Genomic DNA, 17,776 nt, shown 5'->3' with positions numbered 1-17,776 from the left:
GTACCATAACCAAGTGAGATTTACTCCAGGAATGCAAGTTGGTTTAACATTAGAAAATCAGTCAGTGTATTTGACTATATTAACAAAATATAGGTAAAAAATATGAATACCTCAGCAGATGCTGAACAGCATTTTTCAACACCTATTAATGATTAAAAAAAAAAAAAAAGGCTCTCCAAAAATGACTAGGAAGAAGCTCCTTCAATTTGATGAAGGGCATCTATGAAAAATAACAAATAATGTCATAATTAGTGATTAGAGACTGAATGTTTTTGCTCTAAGTTTGGAAACCAGGGAATGGTGCCCAGTCTGACCAATTCTATTCAACATAGTACTGGAGGTCCTAGCCAGTGGAATATGACAAGAAAAAAAAAGGAGACATAAATATTAGAAAAGAAAAAGCAAATCTGTCTTTACTACTAAATGGTATAATTACGAACAAAGAAAATCCTGTGGAATCTATAATAAGGTACTAGAAAACTCATAAGTGAGCTTAGCAAGTTTACAGGATAAAAAATTCATGTACTAATAAATGAATTGTATTTCTATATATCAGCAGTGAACTCCTGGAAATTAGAATTCAAATACAATACCATCTATAACAGCATCAGAAAACATCCAATACAACACACTGTTAGAAATTTTAAAAGACTAATTGAACTATATATCACATTAATATGTCAAAAGACTCTTTATTAATATATTAGTTCCCTCAAATTGATTTACAGATATAATCTATAGAAATTATTTATGTATTAATTATATGGTATAGATTATATTAACATTACAGGTAATATGATTTAATTTATAAATTAATTCTATATAAAATCTAAATATGGACTTAATTACAATAAAAATCCCAGCATAAAGTTAGTTGATTCAAAATTTATATGGAAATGCAAAGAATCTAGATTAATAAGAACAATTTTTTTAAAAGAACACCAGAGGACTTGGATTACCTGATTTCAAGACCTGCTAGTAAGCCAGAGTAATCAAGACAGTGTGGTTTCGGCATAAGAATAAGGTATAAATCAGTGGCACAGAATAAATAATGCTAAAGTAGAACCATACCTAAATAGTCAATTAAAGAGAACAAAGCTTCCATTAATTCAATGAGGAATTATACAGTATTTTCAACAAGTAATGTTGGAACAACTGGATATCCACATAGAAAGAAATAAGTGTCAACCCTTCATTGACACGTCACACACAAAAATCAGCTTAAAATGTTTTAGACCTAAATGTTAAAGCTGAGATTTTAAAACTTCTAAGAGAAAATATAGAAGAAAATATTCACAAATTTAGGCTAAGAAAAGGTTTCTTAAGTGGGATAGAAAAAGGACAAACCATAAAAGAAAAAAACTGGAAAACTGCATTTCACCAAAATTTAAAACTTCTGTTTTTTAAAAATAATAGAATTAGTAAAATGAGAAGACAAGCTATGACTGGGAAAAAAATATATGCAATATATACACCTGTCACAACTTCTATCTAGAATATACAAAGAACTTTTATGTAATTGTAAGACAACCCAATTAAAAGCAAAATACTTCAACACTTCACACAAAAATAAGAATGGCCAATAAGAACATGAAAATGTCCTCTATGTAATTAGTCATTAGGGAAATGAAAATTACATCCAAATGAATTAAATCTCCACTAGAAGAGCTAAAATTAACTTGAAAATACCAAGTACTGACAAGGATGTAGAGCAACCAGAATGCTCATGTATCACCGGTGGAGGTAGAACATAGTACAACCACTTTGGAAAATAGACACAAAAGAGTACTTACTGTATGATTCTATGTACATAAAATTAGAGAAAACATTAATCTACAGTGTCAGGAAGCAAATGATTGCTAAGGGGCAGGGGCAGGGGAAGGGGACGGTTTCAGTGAAGAGGCACGAAGAAACTTTTTTGGATGATGAAAATATTGCATAACTTAATAGAAATGATGACTACATGAATATGTTAATTTTCAAAGCACATGAAAATATATACTTAAAGTGAATGCATTTTATTTTATATAAATTATATATGTATATAAATCACTACACTTGATTTTTAAAAATGGTTTGACTTGAGACACAATATCTTGGAACAACTCTCATTTTTTGCCCTCTCAAATATCCTTATTCTATTACCCAATGTTTTCAATCATACTATATTAACAAAAAAGTCCCTCACTCCATTTTTACCAAACATCTTATTAACATTACTACCTTTAACAAAGTTAAGGAGCTTACACAAGCCACAAAAGGATTTAGTCAGTGTCAGAGTGTAGAATCTCGTTCCAGTCTAGTCAGAGTTTATTTCCTGGAATATTAACCATTAACCAATTAGTCAGAATAACATTTAGAAGCACAGAGACACACTTCCTTGAAACATCACTTTGACCAATATTAGTAAACCTAACCGTTTGTGATAATAAACACATTTCTACTTAAGTTTTTCCAAATGATTTAAGTCAGGTTTTTGTCTCGGGTCCTATCGTTCAATGTCAGTATGTAAATATAAAACATAAAGGGATTTCTTTTTATAATAAATACCTTCACTATCTAGATCATCACTTTGAGCAAAGACACTGTCCATAGAAGAGTCAGGAATAAAGGTCCATTCATCAAATTTAGACAGCACATCTTCAGAAAAATTTCCATCACTGCCTGAGGCTGCTCCTTCTTCCACGGCACTTTTCATCTGATATCTGATCACCATTCTTGCTAGTGTAGATGCTATATCTGAAAATAAAGAGATGCACCAGGAACTTAGAAATCAACAATTATGCAAAAATAAACATATATAGGACCAAAGTTCTTATGTATTCCTATGCTTCCAGAGAAAATTTCTATTTTTCCTTCCAAAGTCACCTTACACTAGTGATCCTGAATAATTAGCAGGTGGCAGATCATATTTTTTTAAAAAAACATAACCATGTATACAATGCTTTGGTATAGATAGCAAAATTGAACCTCTATGGAAATTTATTCAGGAAAAGGCCTAGGCTTTGAAGCCAGACAGGCCTGTGTTCAAGTCATAGAAATGCCATTTGTGAGTTATATAAGCTCCCTGGGTGTCAGTGTCCTCACCTGGAAAATGAAGATGATAACATACACAGCATATGGTAATGGAAAAGAGTAAATGAAACCATGCATATAAAATGTTTAGCACAATGCATAGAACACATAAAATACTAAATAAAGGATGTTGTTATTTTTATAAAGTTTGCTGAGTGATTCATTATGACTATTGGGAAATTTGATGGAATTTCAAAATTAACATTCTTCTCACAACTTCATTACATTATATATCAGCTCTACTATGAAAAATAAGTTGACAGAGTCCTCATTGTCCTACACACAGCCAGGAAGATTTCTTCAAATATTACTACTGTAATTACTTCAAATATTACTACATGATACAGTGGTAATTTTCAAAGCACATGAAAATATACACTTAAAGTGAATGCATTTTATTTTATATAAATTATATATGTATATAAATCACTACACTTGATTTTTAAAAATGGTTTGACTTGAGACACAATATCTTGGAACAACTCTCATTTTTTGCCCTCTCAAATATCCTTATTCTATCAACCAATGTTTTCAATCATACTATATTAACAAAAAAGTCCCTCACTCCATTTTTACCAAACATCTTATTAACATTACTACCTTTAACAAAGTTAAGGATACCACTGTAACATGTAGTACAATATCCAGTGATGAGTTGGTTAATGCAATGCTGGTTAGGCCTCCTACTGTAAAAAGGAAAATAAACCCTGGGGCTCAGAGCGTGGTGGGGGATCATTTGATATTACTGCCGTGAAGTGTAGCTCATCAGCTAAAAGACATTGACGCCAGTAGGAATAGCAATCATTATAGTAGCAGAGGTGAAGTACGCTCATGTATCTACATCTATTCCTACTGTAAATATGTGGTAAGCCCATATGATAAACCCCAAGAAGACATTTGATACTGTGGCTTACACTATACCCATATACCCAAATAGTTCTTTTTTTCCAGAGTAATATGTTATGATATGGGAAATTATCCCGAAGCCCAGCAGGATGAGTTCACACACATATATGTCACTCAGGCAAATACTACCTGAAAAATGTTTGAAAGCTATGACCCAAAGTGTTCTTTACTCAGACCAGCTGCCAATGAAATCATGGTTATACCCTCCAATTAATCAAATGACATTACTGTATTCTTTTAATTGGGTAAGATGTGTCAATGGTAAAAACTTCATACACAGCAAAGGGAATATAGTGAATGATAAATCTCCTCCATCCTTCTCCAATGGGCCCACAATTCCTCTCTATCAGACAGCGAAGATTAAAGTAAGCAGATTTTTGGCATGAGACTAGTTTAAGTAATGAAACATGGGATCTAACCATGTCTCAGTAATTTCCAAAGACCCCAGAGACAATCAGGGACCCCATTTCTGGAGGGCTTTATTTCATATTCAAACTTTTATAACTATCATATTCCAATTGCATTTCCATCAACATTAGTATAGTAAAAACACTGTTCTGTGCCTGTTTTTTGCCATGGAGTAATGTAATCTTTATCAGGACATTAAATTTGCTATATTTTTTTTTTCCTCAATGATTGCAAAGCATTCCACTACATGAATGTACCATTATTTATTTGAATAGTTCCTTTTGGGGAATACTTAGGTTTTTCCCTACTCTTTTGCTATTATAAACAATGTTTTAATGTGCATTTTTGTACATAATTTTTTGTGCACATTGAGAATGTCTGTATCATAGATTCCTAACAGTACACTGCTAGGTCAAAAAAGTATGTTTGTATATTAAAAAATATTAGTGGATATTGCCAAATTGTCCTCAAAAGAGGACAATTTAAATTCATATCAATGTATGAAGCATGTTTCCACATATGCTTAGCAACATAATGTATTACATAATTTTTATTTTTGCCAATATTAAATGTTTAATTCTAAATGATAATCTACTATGTGCAAAGCACTCGTATCAATGGTAAGGTTACAACCATGAACAAAACTGACATTGACTTCATGGTACTAACAATCTACCAAAAAGTAGATAATAAAAATGAAAAATTAAATTATATAATGTGGTGAATGGTAGTATAGGTGAGAAATAAGGTGCTACAGGGTCATGTAAGAGGACCTTCCAGACTGATGATGGTGCTGAGACAGGAAGAATGAAGAGACAGCCAGGTGAAGACAGAATTTAGAGTTAGGTAGAGAGAGTAACAATGGAAAAAGACTGGAAGTAAGGGTACATGAAGTGTTTGAGAAACCGAGGAAAATTCAGCCTGACTGGAACTTTTGGAGCCTACTGAGAGGTTGGAAACCTTGATGTATAAAGGCACCAAATTGCATGGACGGGTACTTTTCTCTAGCAGCACTCAGTTATCTTGGTGAAAGTGAGGGAAAAAGTAGACTGGTAGACTGACCAAAACTGGTGTTTTGCTATTGAGTGCATCATAAAAATGAGAGAAGCAAACATGCTATTTGCAAGATGGTCCTAAAGGTGTTGAGTCATGGAGTATCATGACCATGGGGAAGGAGATGGGCATGAGACTAAATTAACATAGGAAAAGCTGGGAGCTCACACGCTAAAAACACATTTAGTGTGAACAAATGAAAGAGCTCAAAAGACAAAAACAGTGTCAGAGGATGGCAACTTACCATCAATACACATAATATGTACAAAATACATATGAGCTTGAATGTATAAAGAAAATGCATTATCAATTGAAATATATATATGCTAAGTTAAAAATGCCAAGTGAATATGTGTGTATGCTTTTACATACATTTGAATGCATAGGTACATGTAAGCATACAAAAAGGAAAAATATCCGTTTTAATTACTTAAAAGGGAAAAAATAAGTTATTTTTATTTTCTTTTTTATAATTTTATATTTTTTTAAAAAAACAAGGATGCTTTACTTTAAAAATAAAAAAGGACTATATTAAAAAGTAGCTCTTCAAAAAGCTTCCGCTATTTTGCTCTAATTTTATAAGTACCTATTTGCTATCTCATAAAGAACTTAAATACATCATTTTGAAGTATTTCATAGCCAAAAAAATCCAAACCTTTGCAATATTTTTGACTTAAGGTCCTTCAAACTGGCATGAATAACCACTAAAAGACTAGTGACTTAAAAAAATACTATTAAAAATAAGAACTGTCAAAAATATTCTCCTTGTTACTTACTTGTTTGTTTCCTTAAATTAGAAGTCTTATCTGGAAATAAAGGACCAAGCCAGGAAGGTTCAACTTTTCCTATACAAAACCCTCCAAGGCAAATGCTATTGTTGGCCATGTCCAGGGCCAGCCTCCTTAAGAGCAAGCTGATGATCTGGCTGTCGCCTTTCCCAATGCTTATTGTCAGCGCTTTTCGTACATCTTGTTCACGAGATCCACTATTCAATAAGAGTTCCACCAATTTGGGACTGCTCTCTTTCTCACATACCTGTTAAAGAAAAAAAATTAAGTATATTAAAAATCTATAGTTTTCTTCTTTTTAAGAGACTGGTAAATCAAACGTCATGTGATTTTTCTCTACATCTCCAATTTGGAATTAAACAAAATAAAATAAGACAAAACTGATCCTTGAATAGATTGGGAAAATAAGATGATATTAATGCCATAACTGTCAGAATAGCATGAATAATCTGCCACATGGCAGTCAGTTATCCATGAAAGAGACAATATTATATGGAGACAAAGTTCCATAGGCTTGGCATCAAGATCTCTGTTTACATCCAGACTCCAACAAGTATGCACATTGCTTACACTTTCTGAGCTTCTGTCTTCTCACTGTAAGATATCTGGGAAACCAGTACCTTAACACAGTAAATACTACTGTCCTGTCTTTATCTGTGACATAGAATAACTAAATGAGGACTTAGCTATTGTAAAATTTATTAATGCCACACGCAAACGACAATCATTACTCGTGTCTGGTTTTCCTGATCTCCTCAGGACAAGCATCTGAATTTCCTCAAAGATATACCTTGTCTCTCAGTCCTCAACCTTCCTCTGAATGTTATGTTTTCAGAGCATGTGCTCAGGGTGGGTTAGCACGCGAGGTGCTACAAAAACTAGAACAACTCAGCAAGCCAGGAGAAGCCTTAGCAACCTGCAGCACTACACACTGGCCCTACTCAGGAAGCGCTTTGGAAAGGAGCTAGACGTTAGCAAGGAGCTATCAACTAGAAGGCAAAAATAACAGGTAATAGAAATAATATCCATCAGTTACTGTGCCAAATTCTGTACACATGTGATTTCTAATCTTTAAAAAAAAAAAAATCTTATGCCATAGCAATTATTTCTCCCACCTAATAGATGAGTATTTAGAAAAGATATATAATTTGTCCCGTAAAGCTGGCAAGCAACTGAAACTTGGATTTGAAGCCAAATCTGCTGGCTTCAAAACCTGTGCGACTTTCATTACCCAAAATTAAACATTAAAAAAGGAAAGAAAAGAAGACCCAAAGATCCAGGGTACCAACTCAGAGGAAAAAGATGTTGGGGACAATTCTTGAATTTTCTAGGATCAAAGTGCTTCCAAGGGATTTAAGGGGACATTCATTCATGCGGTTGGAAGGCACCAATTAAATGCCCACCAGTCTCCAAGTACACTCACCTTCAACCCATACTCAAAGCACTACAGAGCTCTGATCAAGTCACTGTCCTCTTTAAAAACCTAAAATGCCACTGCTCCGGACATTCTTCCAAACACAGCATGTAATTTTTCAAACCTCATTATCTTTTGTGCTATTTCTATTACCCCAAATGCCTTCCTCTACTCTTCACCCAGCAAAAAGGTGTTCATTCTTGAAGAATTGGGTTCAAAATTTCTTGTGGAGAAGTCCTTGCTACTAACCTCTCAGGCCAAACACACTATTTCCCCTCCTGGCTCCCATCCATTTCATTTAATGTAGCACTGAGCAAACAAACATACACACCCATCTGTTTTCTTGCTAGAATGCAAAGGCCTGTACATTACTGCAATTCAACTTGTATTCCTGAAGCCTAGCACAACACCTAGGACGTATATTTAATTTAAGTAGTAAATTACTAAAATCCTCTTTAAGGGCTCACAGCAAAATTAAAAGGAAGGAAGGTGAAAGATGAAGGAAGGAAGGAAGGAAGGAAGGAAGGAAGGAAGGAAGGAAGGAAGGAAGGAAGGAAGGAAGGAAGGAAGGAAGGAAGGAAGGAAGGAAGGAAGGAAGGAAAGAAGGAAGGAGGGTGGGGAGGGGAGGGAAGGGAAAAACTCACAAATGCCTTCTCCTGTAGCCCAGTAACTTCTTTTCTCTAGGATAAGCCACTCACTCCTTACTTTGTACTAAGGTGATTTATGTTTTATTCTCTTGTCAATGTCCCAACACATACAGACCTATAAACTTCTTGAAACAGGAAACCCCTTATATATTCTCTATTAATTATCTAGCACTGTGCTCTGCACATGTTTGTGGAAGGAATTTTCCTTGGAGGATCCAAACTATCCAAGCTGACTTTAGGCATATGGGTGCCATGAAGAGAGAGATATATAAGAAAGGAAATCTGAGAAAAGAAATAAATGCCAGCAAAAATAAGAATTAATTTCTTTAAATCCTACAGAGTCATTCTCTTTAGAATATTCACACATTTATGAAAGTAATTTCAACTTCATGACAGGAAAATACTACTGCTTACAGATATTTATTTTCACATTTAAATAATAATGAAGAAAATTCAGAATATAATAACTAAAGATTATCAAAAGCATAATTTCTTATCCCTGCAATCTTTCTCTGATCATCTAATTTATAATAAATGCAGCACATTATCAAAATCAAATTATTTAAACTGTTATTTTAGAGTAAATGAACATCACTACCACCACTACCATGAATCTGCTGTGTAGCCAAGAAATCAAAGCAGGCACTGTGGAGGCAGATTTTGCACTATTTACCAGGAGCTTGTTCTTAGGCAAGTTATTTAATCCCTCAGTGCCTCAACTTCTCACTTGTACAATGGGAATAACATTAGAAACTACTGGACCTATTCATAGGTTGTCGTTAGGATTAAATTGTGTAAAGTATTTGGAGCAGTGCCCAGCTGGTAATGCATATGATGGAGGTGTTTGGTTTTATTGTTTTTTTGTTTGTTGGTTAGTTGGTTGCTTTTGTCATCAAGGTTGGAGTACAGCGGTGCAATCATAGCTCACTGCAGCCTTGACCTCCTAGGCTCAAGTGATCCTCCCGTCTCAGCATTCTTATGTTATGTTATGTTATGTTATGTTATGTTATGTTATGTTATGTTACGTTATGTTGAGACAGGGTCTGGCTCTGTTGCCTAGGCTGGAGTGCAGTGGTGCAATCTCAGCTAACTGTAACCTCAACCTCCCAGGCTCAAGTCATCCTCCCACCTCAGACTCCCAAGTAGCTGGGACAATAAGCAGGTACCACCATACCCAGATAATTTTTTGACTTTTTGTAGACATGGGGGTGTAACTACGTTGCCCAGGCTGGTCTTAAACTCCTGGGCTCAAATGATCCTCCCACCTTGACTTCCCAAAGCACTGGGATTACAGGCATGAGCCACTCTGCATGAAGCTAGGACTACATGTGTGTGCCATCATACATGGGTTTTTGCTTGTTGTTTTGTTTTGTAGAAATGGAGTCTCACTATGTTTCCCAAGTTGGTCTCTAACTCCTGGCTCAAGTGATCCTCCCACCTCAACATCCCAAAGTGTTGGGATTACGGATGTGAACCACCATGCCCAGCCTCTTATTATTTTTATTCAGACTTCACTATACTTTTTCCACTGTGATTTGATAAGTTTTACCTTGAGGTTTTTATCCATGCATTTGCATATCCAGTATTAACCTTTCATATTATTCTCCACCAGTCATGTACATTCCATTATTAAATTTTCTGCAGAAAGCCTAACACAACTCCACCCGTGCACTAGATACTCCTTCAACATGCAACCTCTTGGTAAATGAATAATCTTCATTACCTTATTTTGCTCTGGCACAAATAAGGTACATACAATAAATTCATCCACAAGATTTAATCAGCAGTTATTATTTGCTAGGTATAAATAACTTCTGACAACTGGGATAAATTCTTTAAGTCTAATACATAATCCTTGGATTTAAGATTTTGTTTTGAAAAGATAAAAATAAGCATATGAAGGCCAAAAGAATATGGAAAGAGAAATAAAGTAAAAATCCTGTTGTACAGGAAGATTTGGATAAATGGAAAGAAGAGCAGAAATTATTTCCTGTGGGGAATGCAGTAAAGTTGTATCAGGTGCTTTTAGGTATGTTGTTTCCTTAATGTGGACTTAGAAGGGGAAGTTTCTTTTTAGTTCTTTGCTATTTTCAATTAACATTAATGCAATAATCTGCATGCAAAAGATGCACCATAAAAATGTATTAAATTATTGATGGAAAAATTTAATTATCTTTAATAAAGTAGAACTACTATTTTAATTTTTGCTTGCTTAAAAGAAATTTGACTAAATTTAAATAATTAGATTGTTTATGTGATTTTAATGCATAAACATAATGGTGCATGAAAATGGGTTCCACGTTCTGTTTCTTTTTATGTTGATTACTAATTAGTATTAACTTAATCTTAACAGTCAACAAATTGACTTCAATTCATAGGCAAGTGGGATATTAAATACAGTAAGGCTTAAAAAGTAAATTATTGGCAAACATAGTACTTTACTGATTATTTACTGATAATAATACTGATTAAAAATACTGAAATTTAATATTTGTTAGAAATGTTAAATTTCTAGAAAATAGACATAGTGCTACCTGAATGCTAGTATAAACTCTAACACTTATACAAATAATACAAATCTGAAATACAAGCAATGAACTTAGTATTTATTGAATACACACTATATGTAAAGTAATCAGCTAGATAGTCTGAATCATACAAAGATGAACACTATACATGGTTATTTTCACACAACTCACCAAGTACACAAGAGATATGTATATATTTTCATGAACTGACAGAAGAAGTAAATCTTAATTTTGTTTGGAGGTATGGGGAGGGCTTTATTAAAGAAAGGCAATTTGAATTATATTTTGAAGGAAGAGCAAAACAATCAGACAGATATATGTTTGCATGGTTCAGGTGGGAAGAGAGAAGGAAAGAAAGACCACACCATTACACAACTTTGGCCAACAGCAACTCATGTCAGTGTGAATGGCACCCACAAAAGTGTGACATTCACAGCCTGCATAGCCATGTGTGGTAGCCCTCAGAGGAGAACTTTGTAGGCAAAGAAACTAAAACCATGGAAAAAAATGGTTAAAAAATTATCAAAATATTAGAACTATGTGTTATGTGGAGTGTATCTGGAGAACAAGTTGTAGAGATGCCTACTAAGGGACCCATTTGAAAAGTTATTTATCAACTTAACAACATAAGCCAACAAATGAAATGAAAGATTAGACTGGATAACACCTAAAGGACCCTATTACTTCTGGAATTCTATAAATCTAAATCCCTACTACAAGATACAAGCAATTACAATAAACTGGTAAATTTCCGTAGTGAAGAATAATATGATGTAAGTAAGAGATACACAGCGGCAGGGCTCTTACATTTGATAAGAATAATGAGCAAAGACACAAGTGAGGCCTTTAATATTTACCTGACAAATTAAAGAAGTTCCCTCCTTTGCTTGATTGGCATCTGCTCCTAATAGAAGCAAGCATTCAACCATGATGCTGTTATTCTGATCACATGCTCTCTCTAGCATCACATTTTTTAAGTCATCATCCATAGCTACTTTTGCAAAACACTTGCAACAGAGGTTTAGAAACTAAAAAGAGTGGAAATGAGAATTAGAGTCAGATAAATACATAACATTTAGGATGCAAGTGGAAAACATTGTACCTGTTGATCCTTTTGTTCCATGATACTGGAAGACATTTGATGGAATATTACTAAGTCAAACGAATGATGCACCAGCAGCTTAGAAAAAGATGCTGACAATTTGAGGATTGCTAAGATTGTCTGAAATCCCTAAAAGTATAAGAAAAAAATAATTAACTAAGCAATTATAGGCAAAAAGAATAAACAGTATAAAGCAGAGAGTTTGTATATGAAACAATACCTAGGATGTTCATTTAACTATAGATATACTGGGTTGGTGCTTGAAAGTATTTATCCTGTAAATAAATACTCCCTCTCTCTCTCATGACTAAGAAATATAGCAGGTACAAAGAATAAAATGCTAGTTAACCATCCAGTAGCAAAGCAGAAAAAAGAACTAATCCCCTCAAATTTGGTTTTCAAAGATGCTTGTCTAAAGCCATAGTTGTAGGATGAAACCCAGATATTAAACAGGATTAAAACAGTTGGATCAGCAGAGCTACACATCCAAATAGGAAAATAGAGTAAAAATTTTTATTATAATATGAATAGTAGGTTCTCTAGAGAGCCTAGCATATCCCCCAACTTTCTGTGCTGTCTTCTAAAATGTTTACCTCAAAAAGGCTAGCGTGGACTCTTAGGTTTCATTTATGTTGAGTGTAACAGAGAAGCACTGAGGGCACTCTGAGGATTACATTATAATAATAAGTTATTTATAAAGAACACCATTACTTTTTCAGAACCACCTTAAGCACATCCCCAGAGTCTGTCCTCTTCACCCATGTGATGTTTTAATGAAAGATTGGGATTTGACTTTAGTATTATTTAGTTTGGGTAAACCCAAAGATCACCTTAACTTTTTAACATTTTATTACCTCTAAAATTACATATTAATAAAATTTGCCAGGCACCGTGGCTAACACCTATAATCCCAGCGCTCTGGGATTGCTTGAGCCCAGGAATTTGAGACCAGCCTGCACAACATGGCAAAATCTTGTCTCTATGAAAAATATTTAAAAATTAGCCGTGCGTGCACCTGTAGTCCCAGCTACTCAGGAGAATGAGATGGATCACTTGAGCCCACCCAGGAGGGTGGGCCCAGGAGGCAGAGGTTGCAGTGAACCGAGATTGTGCCACTGCACTCTAGCCTGGGCCACAGAGATCCCATCTCAAAAAAATTTAAATTAAGTTAAATCATCTAAATATTAAAATTATTACTTCAAACTCTTATGATACTGAGTTTCTACAAATACTAATATTTGATAAGCAAAGTAGCCTTAATTTATGTATGTCTGAGGGACAGGTGGTCTACCTGCCTCTAGAGCCAGAGGTCCCTGAAAACTAGTGAATGCTGCAGCAGAGCAGGTCATGCAAATGTGCAGAAAGTACATCAATCAAATTAAAAACTTTTAAACACTGAACTGAAGGCTGGGTGCAGTGGCTCATGCCTGTAATCCCAACACTTTGGGAGGCCGAGGTGGGCGAACCACTTGAGGTCAGGAGTTTGAGACCAGCCTGGTCAACACGGCAAAACCCCTCTCAGCTAAAAATACAAGCATCAGCCGAGCGTGGTGGTGCACACTTGTAGTCCTAGCTACTAGAGAGGCTGAGGCAAGAGAATCGCTTGAACCCGGGAGGCGGATGGCGCTGTGCACTGAGATTGTACCACTGCACTACAGCCTGGGCAACAGAGTGAGACCCTGCCTCAAAAAATAAAATAAAACACTGAACTGGACAAATAAAATATGTTGGCAGGACAGATTTAGTTCATAACCTCTACTGTAGAGATTCTAAAATTTATGCCTAGATGAATTAATCCAGAGTGACTGAGAGTTCCATACCTGCATAAAATCCTTTCCTTTCCCTAAGATTACTTTTAATCAATCCTATCTTGCTCTAATCAGCCTATCCTGAGGCATATTACGAAAAGCAGTTATAAAACACATTGTTGTTATTAATGTAAGAATTTTGTATGTTCTTAACTTCATAATTTTTTAAAACACTTTACACACATTCTCTCATTTACTGACGGTGTCTGTGCAAAGATTAGAGACCAAGTATTTTTATTCCTGGTCAATGCTGCCAGTTACAAAAAATATTTCCTGAGTCGGCTGGGTACCTTGGCTCACGCCTATAATCTCAGCACTTTGGGAGGCTGAGCAGGACAGATTGCTTGAGACCGGGGAGTTTGAGACCAGCCTGGGAAATACGGTGAAACCCCATCTCTACAAAAAATACAAAAGTTAGCCAGGAATGGGAGTGCATGCCTGTAGCCCAAGCTACTCAGGAGGCTGAGGCACAAGAATCATTTGAGCTCAGGAGGCAGAGGTTGTAAGGTTGTAGTGAGCTGAAATCTGCCACTGCACTCCAGCCTGGGTGACAGAGTGAGACCCTGTCTCCAAAAAAAAAAAAAAAAATTCCTTAGTGTAGTTTATGAAAGTTGCAAACTCCACAACTAAGACAGAAACTCTTGAAGAAAAGCTATTTGTTTTGCTAAAATTAAAAAAAAAAAATTATTTCTTAATCTCCCCTGAACTCACTCTAGGCCAATATCTTGAATTCCTTATAAAGATAGTTATTATATATCATGTTTTAAATTTTGCTTGATGAAAAATGTTAAAAACATTTTTTCACTGCAAGGAAAAAAATTAACAAGTCAAATTATTAGAGGTAAGCAACCTACAATAAAACCCGGAGAGTGACAAACTTTGGAATATTTATAAATTCTATTTATCTAAAATCTAAGTGAATAAATTCAGCTCTAGCTGAGATTTCTAAGCACAGTCTCTGAACTTTTATGGGCAAGATAAATGGTGAATAAACATGCTGACTTTAGAGATTTAATAATGAAACACTGGATCTTTAGAGATTCAATCCAATTTTCTTTGCTTGTATAATTAAAATAACTACAAAATGATAAATGGTTTTCCATTAACTAGAATACCCCATTCATGCAAAGTGGGAATTACACAAACTGCTCCAAAAGTGAAATTTGCACAAGTTCCCAAGTTCTTTCCAAGATCATGCACATACTTCAGTCTGTACTTCAGCAACATCCTTAAATCGGTATAAGCTGGAAGCCAGAATTTTTGCCAGCAGATGTCCAGTTCCTATGCATAAATTCTTCTTTGTAATCAAGCATCCTATAAGACTTAAACCCAGACACTGAATTTCTAGAAGAAAAAAAAAAAAAAGAATTGTTTTAAATCTCAAAACTGAAGAAAAATATTTACAGACATCCAGTCGCCAGCTAATGGCCTACAAAAATCTATTCTAAATCCAGAATTCAAATTGTACTGACCTTGGTCATCTGGATACATCTGCAGTGTGTGAAGCACTGAATCCACAGCACCTTCCAGGGATAACACCCCTAATGTATCAGTAAAATGTGCAATAGAAGAAATTACTTTTAATCCACATTTCTGAATCCCAGGATTTCCAATGAACTGAAATCAAAAGAATACTTGCTCTTAAAAATGAGATCTTAATACTTACCTTAGTTAAGACCAGTTATAGACTGACGAAATATAAATCAATTAATACAAACACAAATTAGTATCCTTGATTTTGTTTTCTATAATATTAATTATGTTTATGCATTATGAAGAATAAGAGTTAGCATTTTTACAATTAATGAGAGCTTGCTCTGTGCCAGGCATTGTAATAAATACTTTGTAGGCATTTTCTTTTCATAATCTCATGAAATCCATACTGATATCATTCCCATTAGAAGAAGAATTCACTGAGGGTTAGAATGGTTGAGAACTATTCTCAAAGTCCACACTAACTTAATAGTTAGTAAAATGTAATGACCAGTAAAACGCAATGCTGCCTCTCAACAAAGAAAATATTGATAATTACTCTTCACTGCAAGTTCTTTGCATGCCTTATTTCATTTATCTCCTCGACAGCTTCATGTAATAGGTTTGCCAAACTTTGAAGATGCAGAAGTAAGAGCTCAAGTCACAGAACTAATACGCACTGGGCCTGGGACTTGAATATAAATGTTTTCACCTTAAAAGCCCAGGATCTTAATTACAACATCATCCAACCTCTTTAATCTGAATTTCCTCCAGATGCTTTGACATTATAAAGGTATTTTAATACAGGTCACTTCTTTGTCCAGACCATCCTACTCATCAACCAAGAAGAAAATGCAACATACATCTAACTCTTATTCTGGTCATCTCTGCCTTTTCACACACAAGCAATACGCTCCAAACATCTACCTTGGTGTGAATGCTCAACTCATAGCTTTTCTTTCAAAAATTATAATGCCATCCTTCCCAGGAATTTTGCTTTCATTAAGATGATGTTTTGCAGACACTCGTTTCATGGTACCTCCACTCCAAAGACGTGATGGCCTCCACCACAGATAATCCAAAGAGCTGAAATAGCTTCAAGCCGGATGTCTTTGACCGAAATCTTCTGCCTTCCAAGCTTCCTCATTTCTGTACTCTCAGTGAACAGATTTCTATCCCTTTCTCAGTCTAGTCCCCTAATGCCTCTCAATTATCCTTACTCATTATCTTCTTTACAGAGGCTGAGAAGTATCAGTTTCTCACCCTGTGTCCTTCTACTTCACACTTTAATTGCTCAGCTTGGACATCATTTCATGTATCATCTTAATAAGACATTGTCTCCCGTGACGTTTTTGTTTCCTGTCACTGTTTCCATAAGCACATCGGCTTGGAGGCCAATTAAATTTGGGTTTAAATTCTGTGAATCTGAGAACCATTAAATAAATCTGAGAACCATTAAATGAATGAAGTAACAATTACTCAGACAATGACTACTAAGAAGTGGTAAGTAAAAAGTGAAACTTCTATTCAAGAAATATAAAGAAATTCAGAGTCGTGCGAAGTGAAATTGGAAGGCTGGTTTGCTGTGTCTCAGCTCCCTCATCTCTAAAAAAATTCTCCTAATGCAGGCTGTGATGGGGAGGAGATGAGATGGCTCTGTCCATGGAACAGACCTGGAGAGAGCAATCATCACAGGTCAGGCCTGGGGCTAAGCGCTGTCCTCAGAGATGAAAAACTTCAGAGTTAATGAGAGACTTTCCCTTAATCGGTCCTCTCTTTCCTCAAGTTACCACTTTTTCTTTATTTCTAAACTTATTAATAGAAAAGTCGACTCCCACTACCTCCACATTCGCCTTACCCTTTAATTTCCTATAATCAGACTTCTTTCCTAGCCATTCTGAACATAAACCAAAGAAAAAAGTCTAATAACAACTTAATTGGTGCTTTTCACCCCTTAATTTCCATGACACAGTACCCCCCTAATTATTCTCAATCTTTAAAACCATTCCTTTACCCATCTTCTTTATGATCTCTTCTTTCACCTCCAAACCTTGCCCAAAGTTCTTTCTATTTTCTATTCATGGGTGGGATTTCATACACTAAGATGACTTCAGGTCGTAATAACAATAGCAATGACCACAATAACAATGCCAAAACCTATGTAGCACTTGCTCTGTGTCAGACATTCTTTTAAGTACTTCATATGTATTCACCTTCTTAATCCTCCCAAAACCTTTGTGATGTAGACACACTATTGTTGTCCTGATGTACGGATGAAAAAAATTGTGACACAGAGACATGTGAGCACACAAGTCAAAGCACAAGTTTAAACTCTCTAAAGTTCTAAGCCCAAATTTATTTTTGCTTGATACCAGTATCTTAAACTCAAATATTCAAGGCCAAAACTTAGTATCTTCTACAAAACAAAGTCAGATTGTCATTCTGAACTTTCTGTTTGATTAATAGGACCAACATTCCTGTTTGACAGGCAAAGCCAGCTTCACAGGTGTGTATTTGTACAATCATATACAGCTTCATGCTCAGAGAGCACTTGCCTCAATGCTCTGTCATCAC

At 35.1% G+C, this 17,776-nt stretch overlaps 1 protein-coding gene across 23 annotated transcripts in view; it reads right to left on the bottom strand.

Annotated features, from left to right (window-relative positions):
- LRRK2 (leucine rich repeat kinase 2) overlaps positions 1–17,776 on the bottom strand; it is a 145,856-nt gene that overhangs the window by 82,656 nt on the left and 45,424 nt on the right. For all 23 annotated transcript variants that reach the window (XR_004175965.1, XR_004175966.1, XM_031650155.1 and 20 more), the window contains 6 exon segments: positions 15,202–15,346; positions 14,934–15,073; positions 11,922–12,050; positions 11,677–11,847; positions 6,219–6,477; positions 2,551–2,739 (listed from right to left, as the gene is read on the bottom strand). Coding sequence is in view for 21 of the 23 variants with exons in the window: in XM_031650155.1 (XP_031506015.1) it covers positions 2,551–2,739; positions 6,219–6,477; positions 11,677–11,847; positions 11,922–12,050; positions 14,934–15,073; positions 15,202–15,346 (1,033 nt within the window). In the remaining 2 variants the exon portion in view is untranslated.

Source organism: Papio anubis, chromosome 9 (assembly GCF_008728515.1).
Source record: "Papio anubis isolate 15944 chromosome 9, Panubis1.0, whole genome shotgun sequence".
NCBI lineage: Eukaryota > Metazoa > Chordata > Mammalia > Primates > Cercopithecidae > Papio > Papio anubis.
This window is presented reverse-complemented; position numbering and strand designations above follow the sequence as displayed.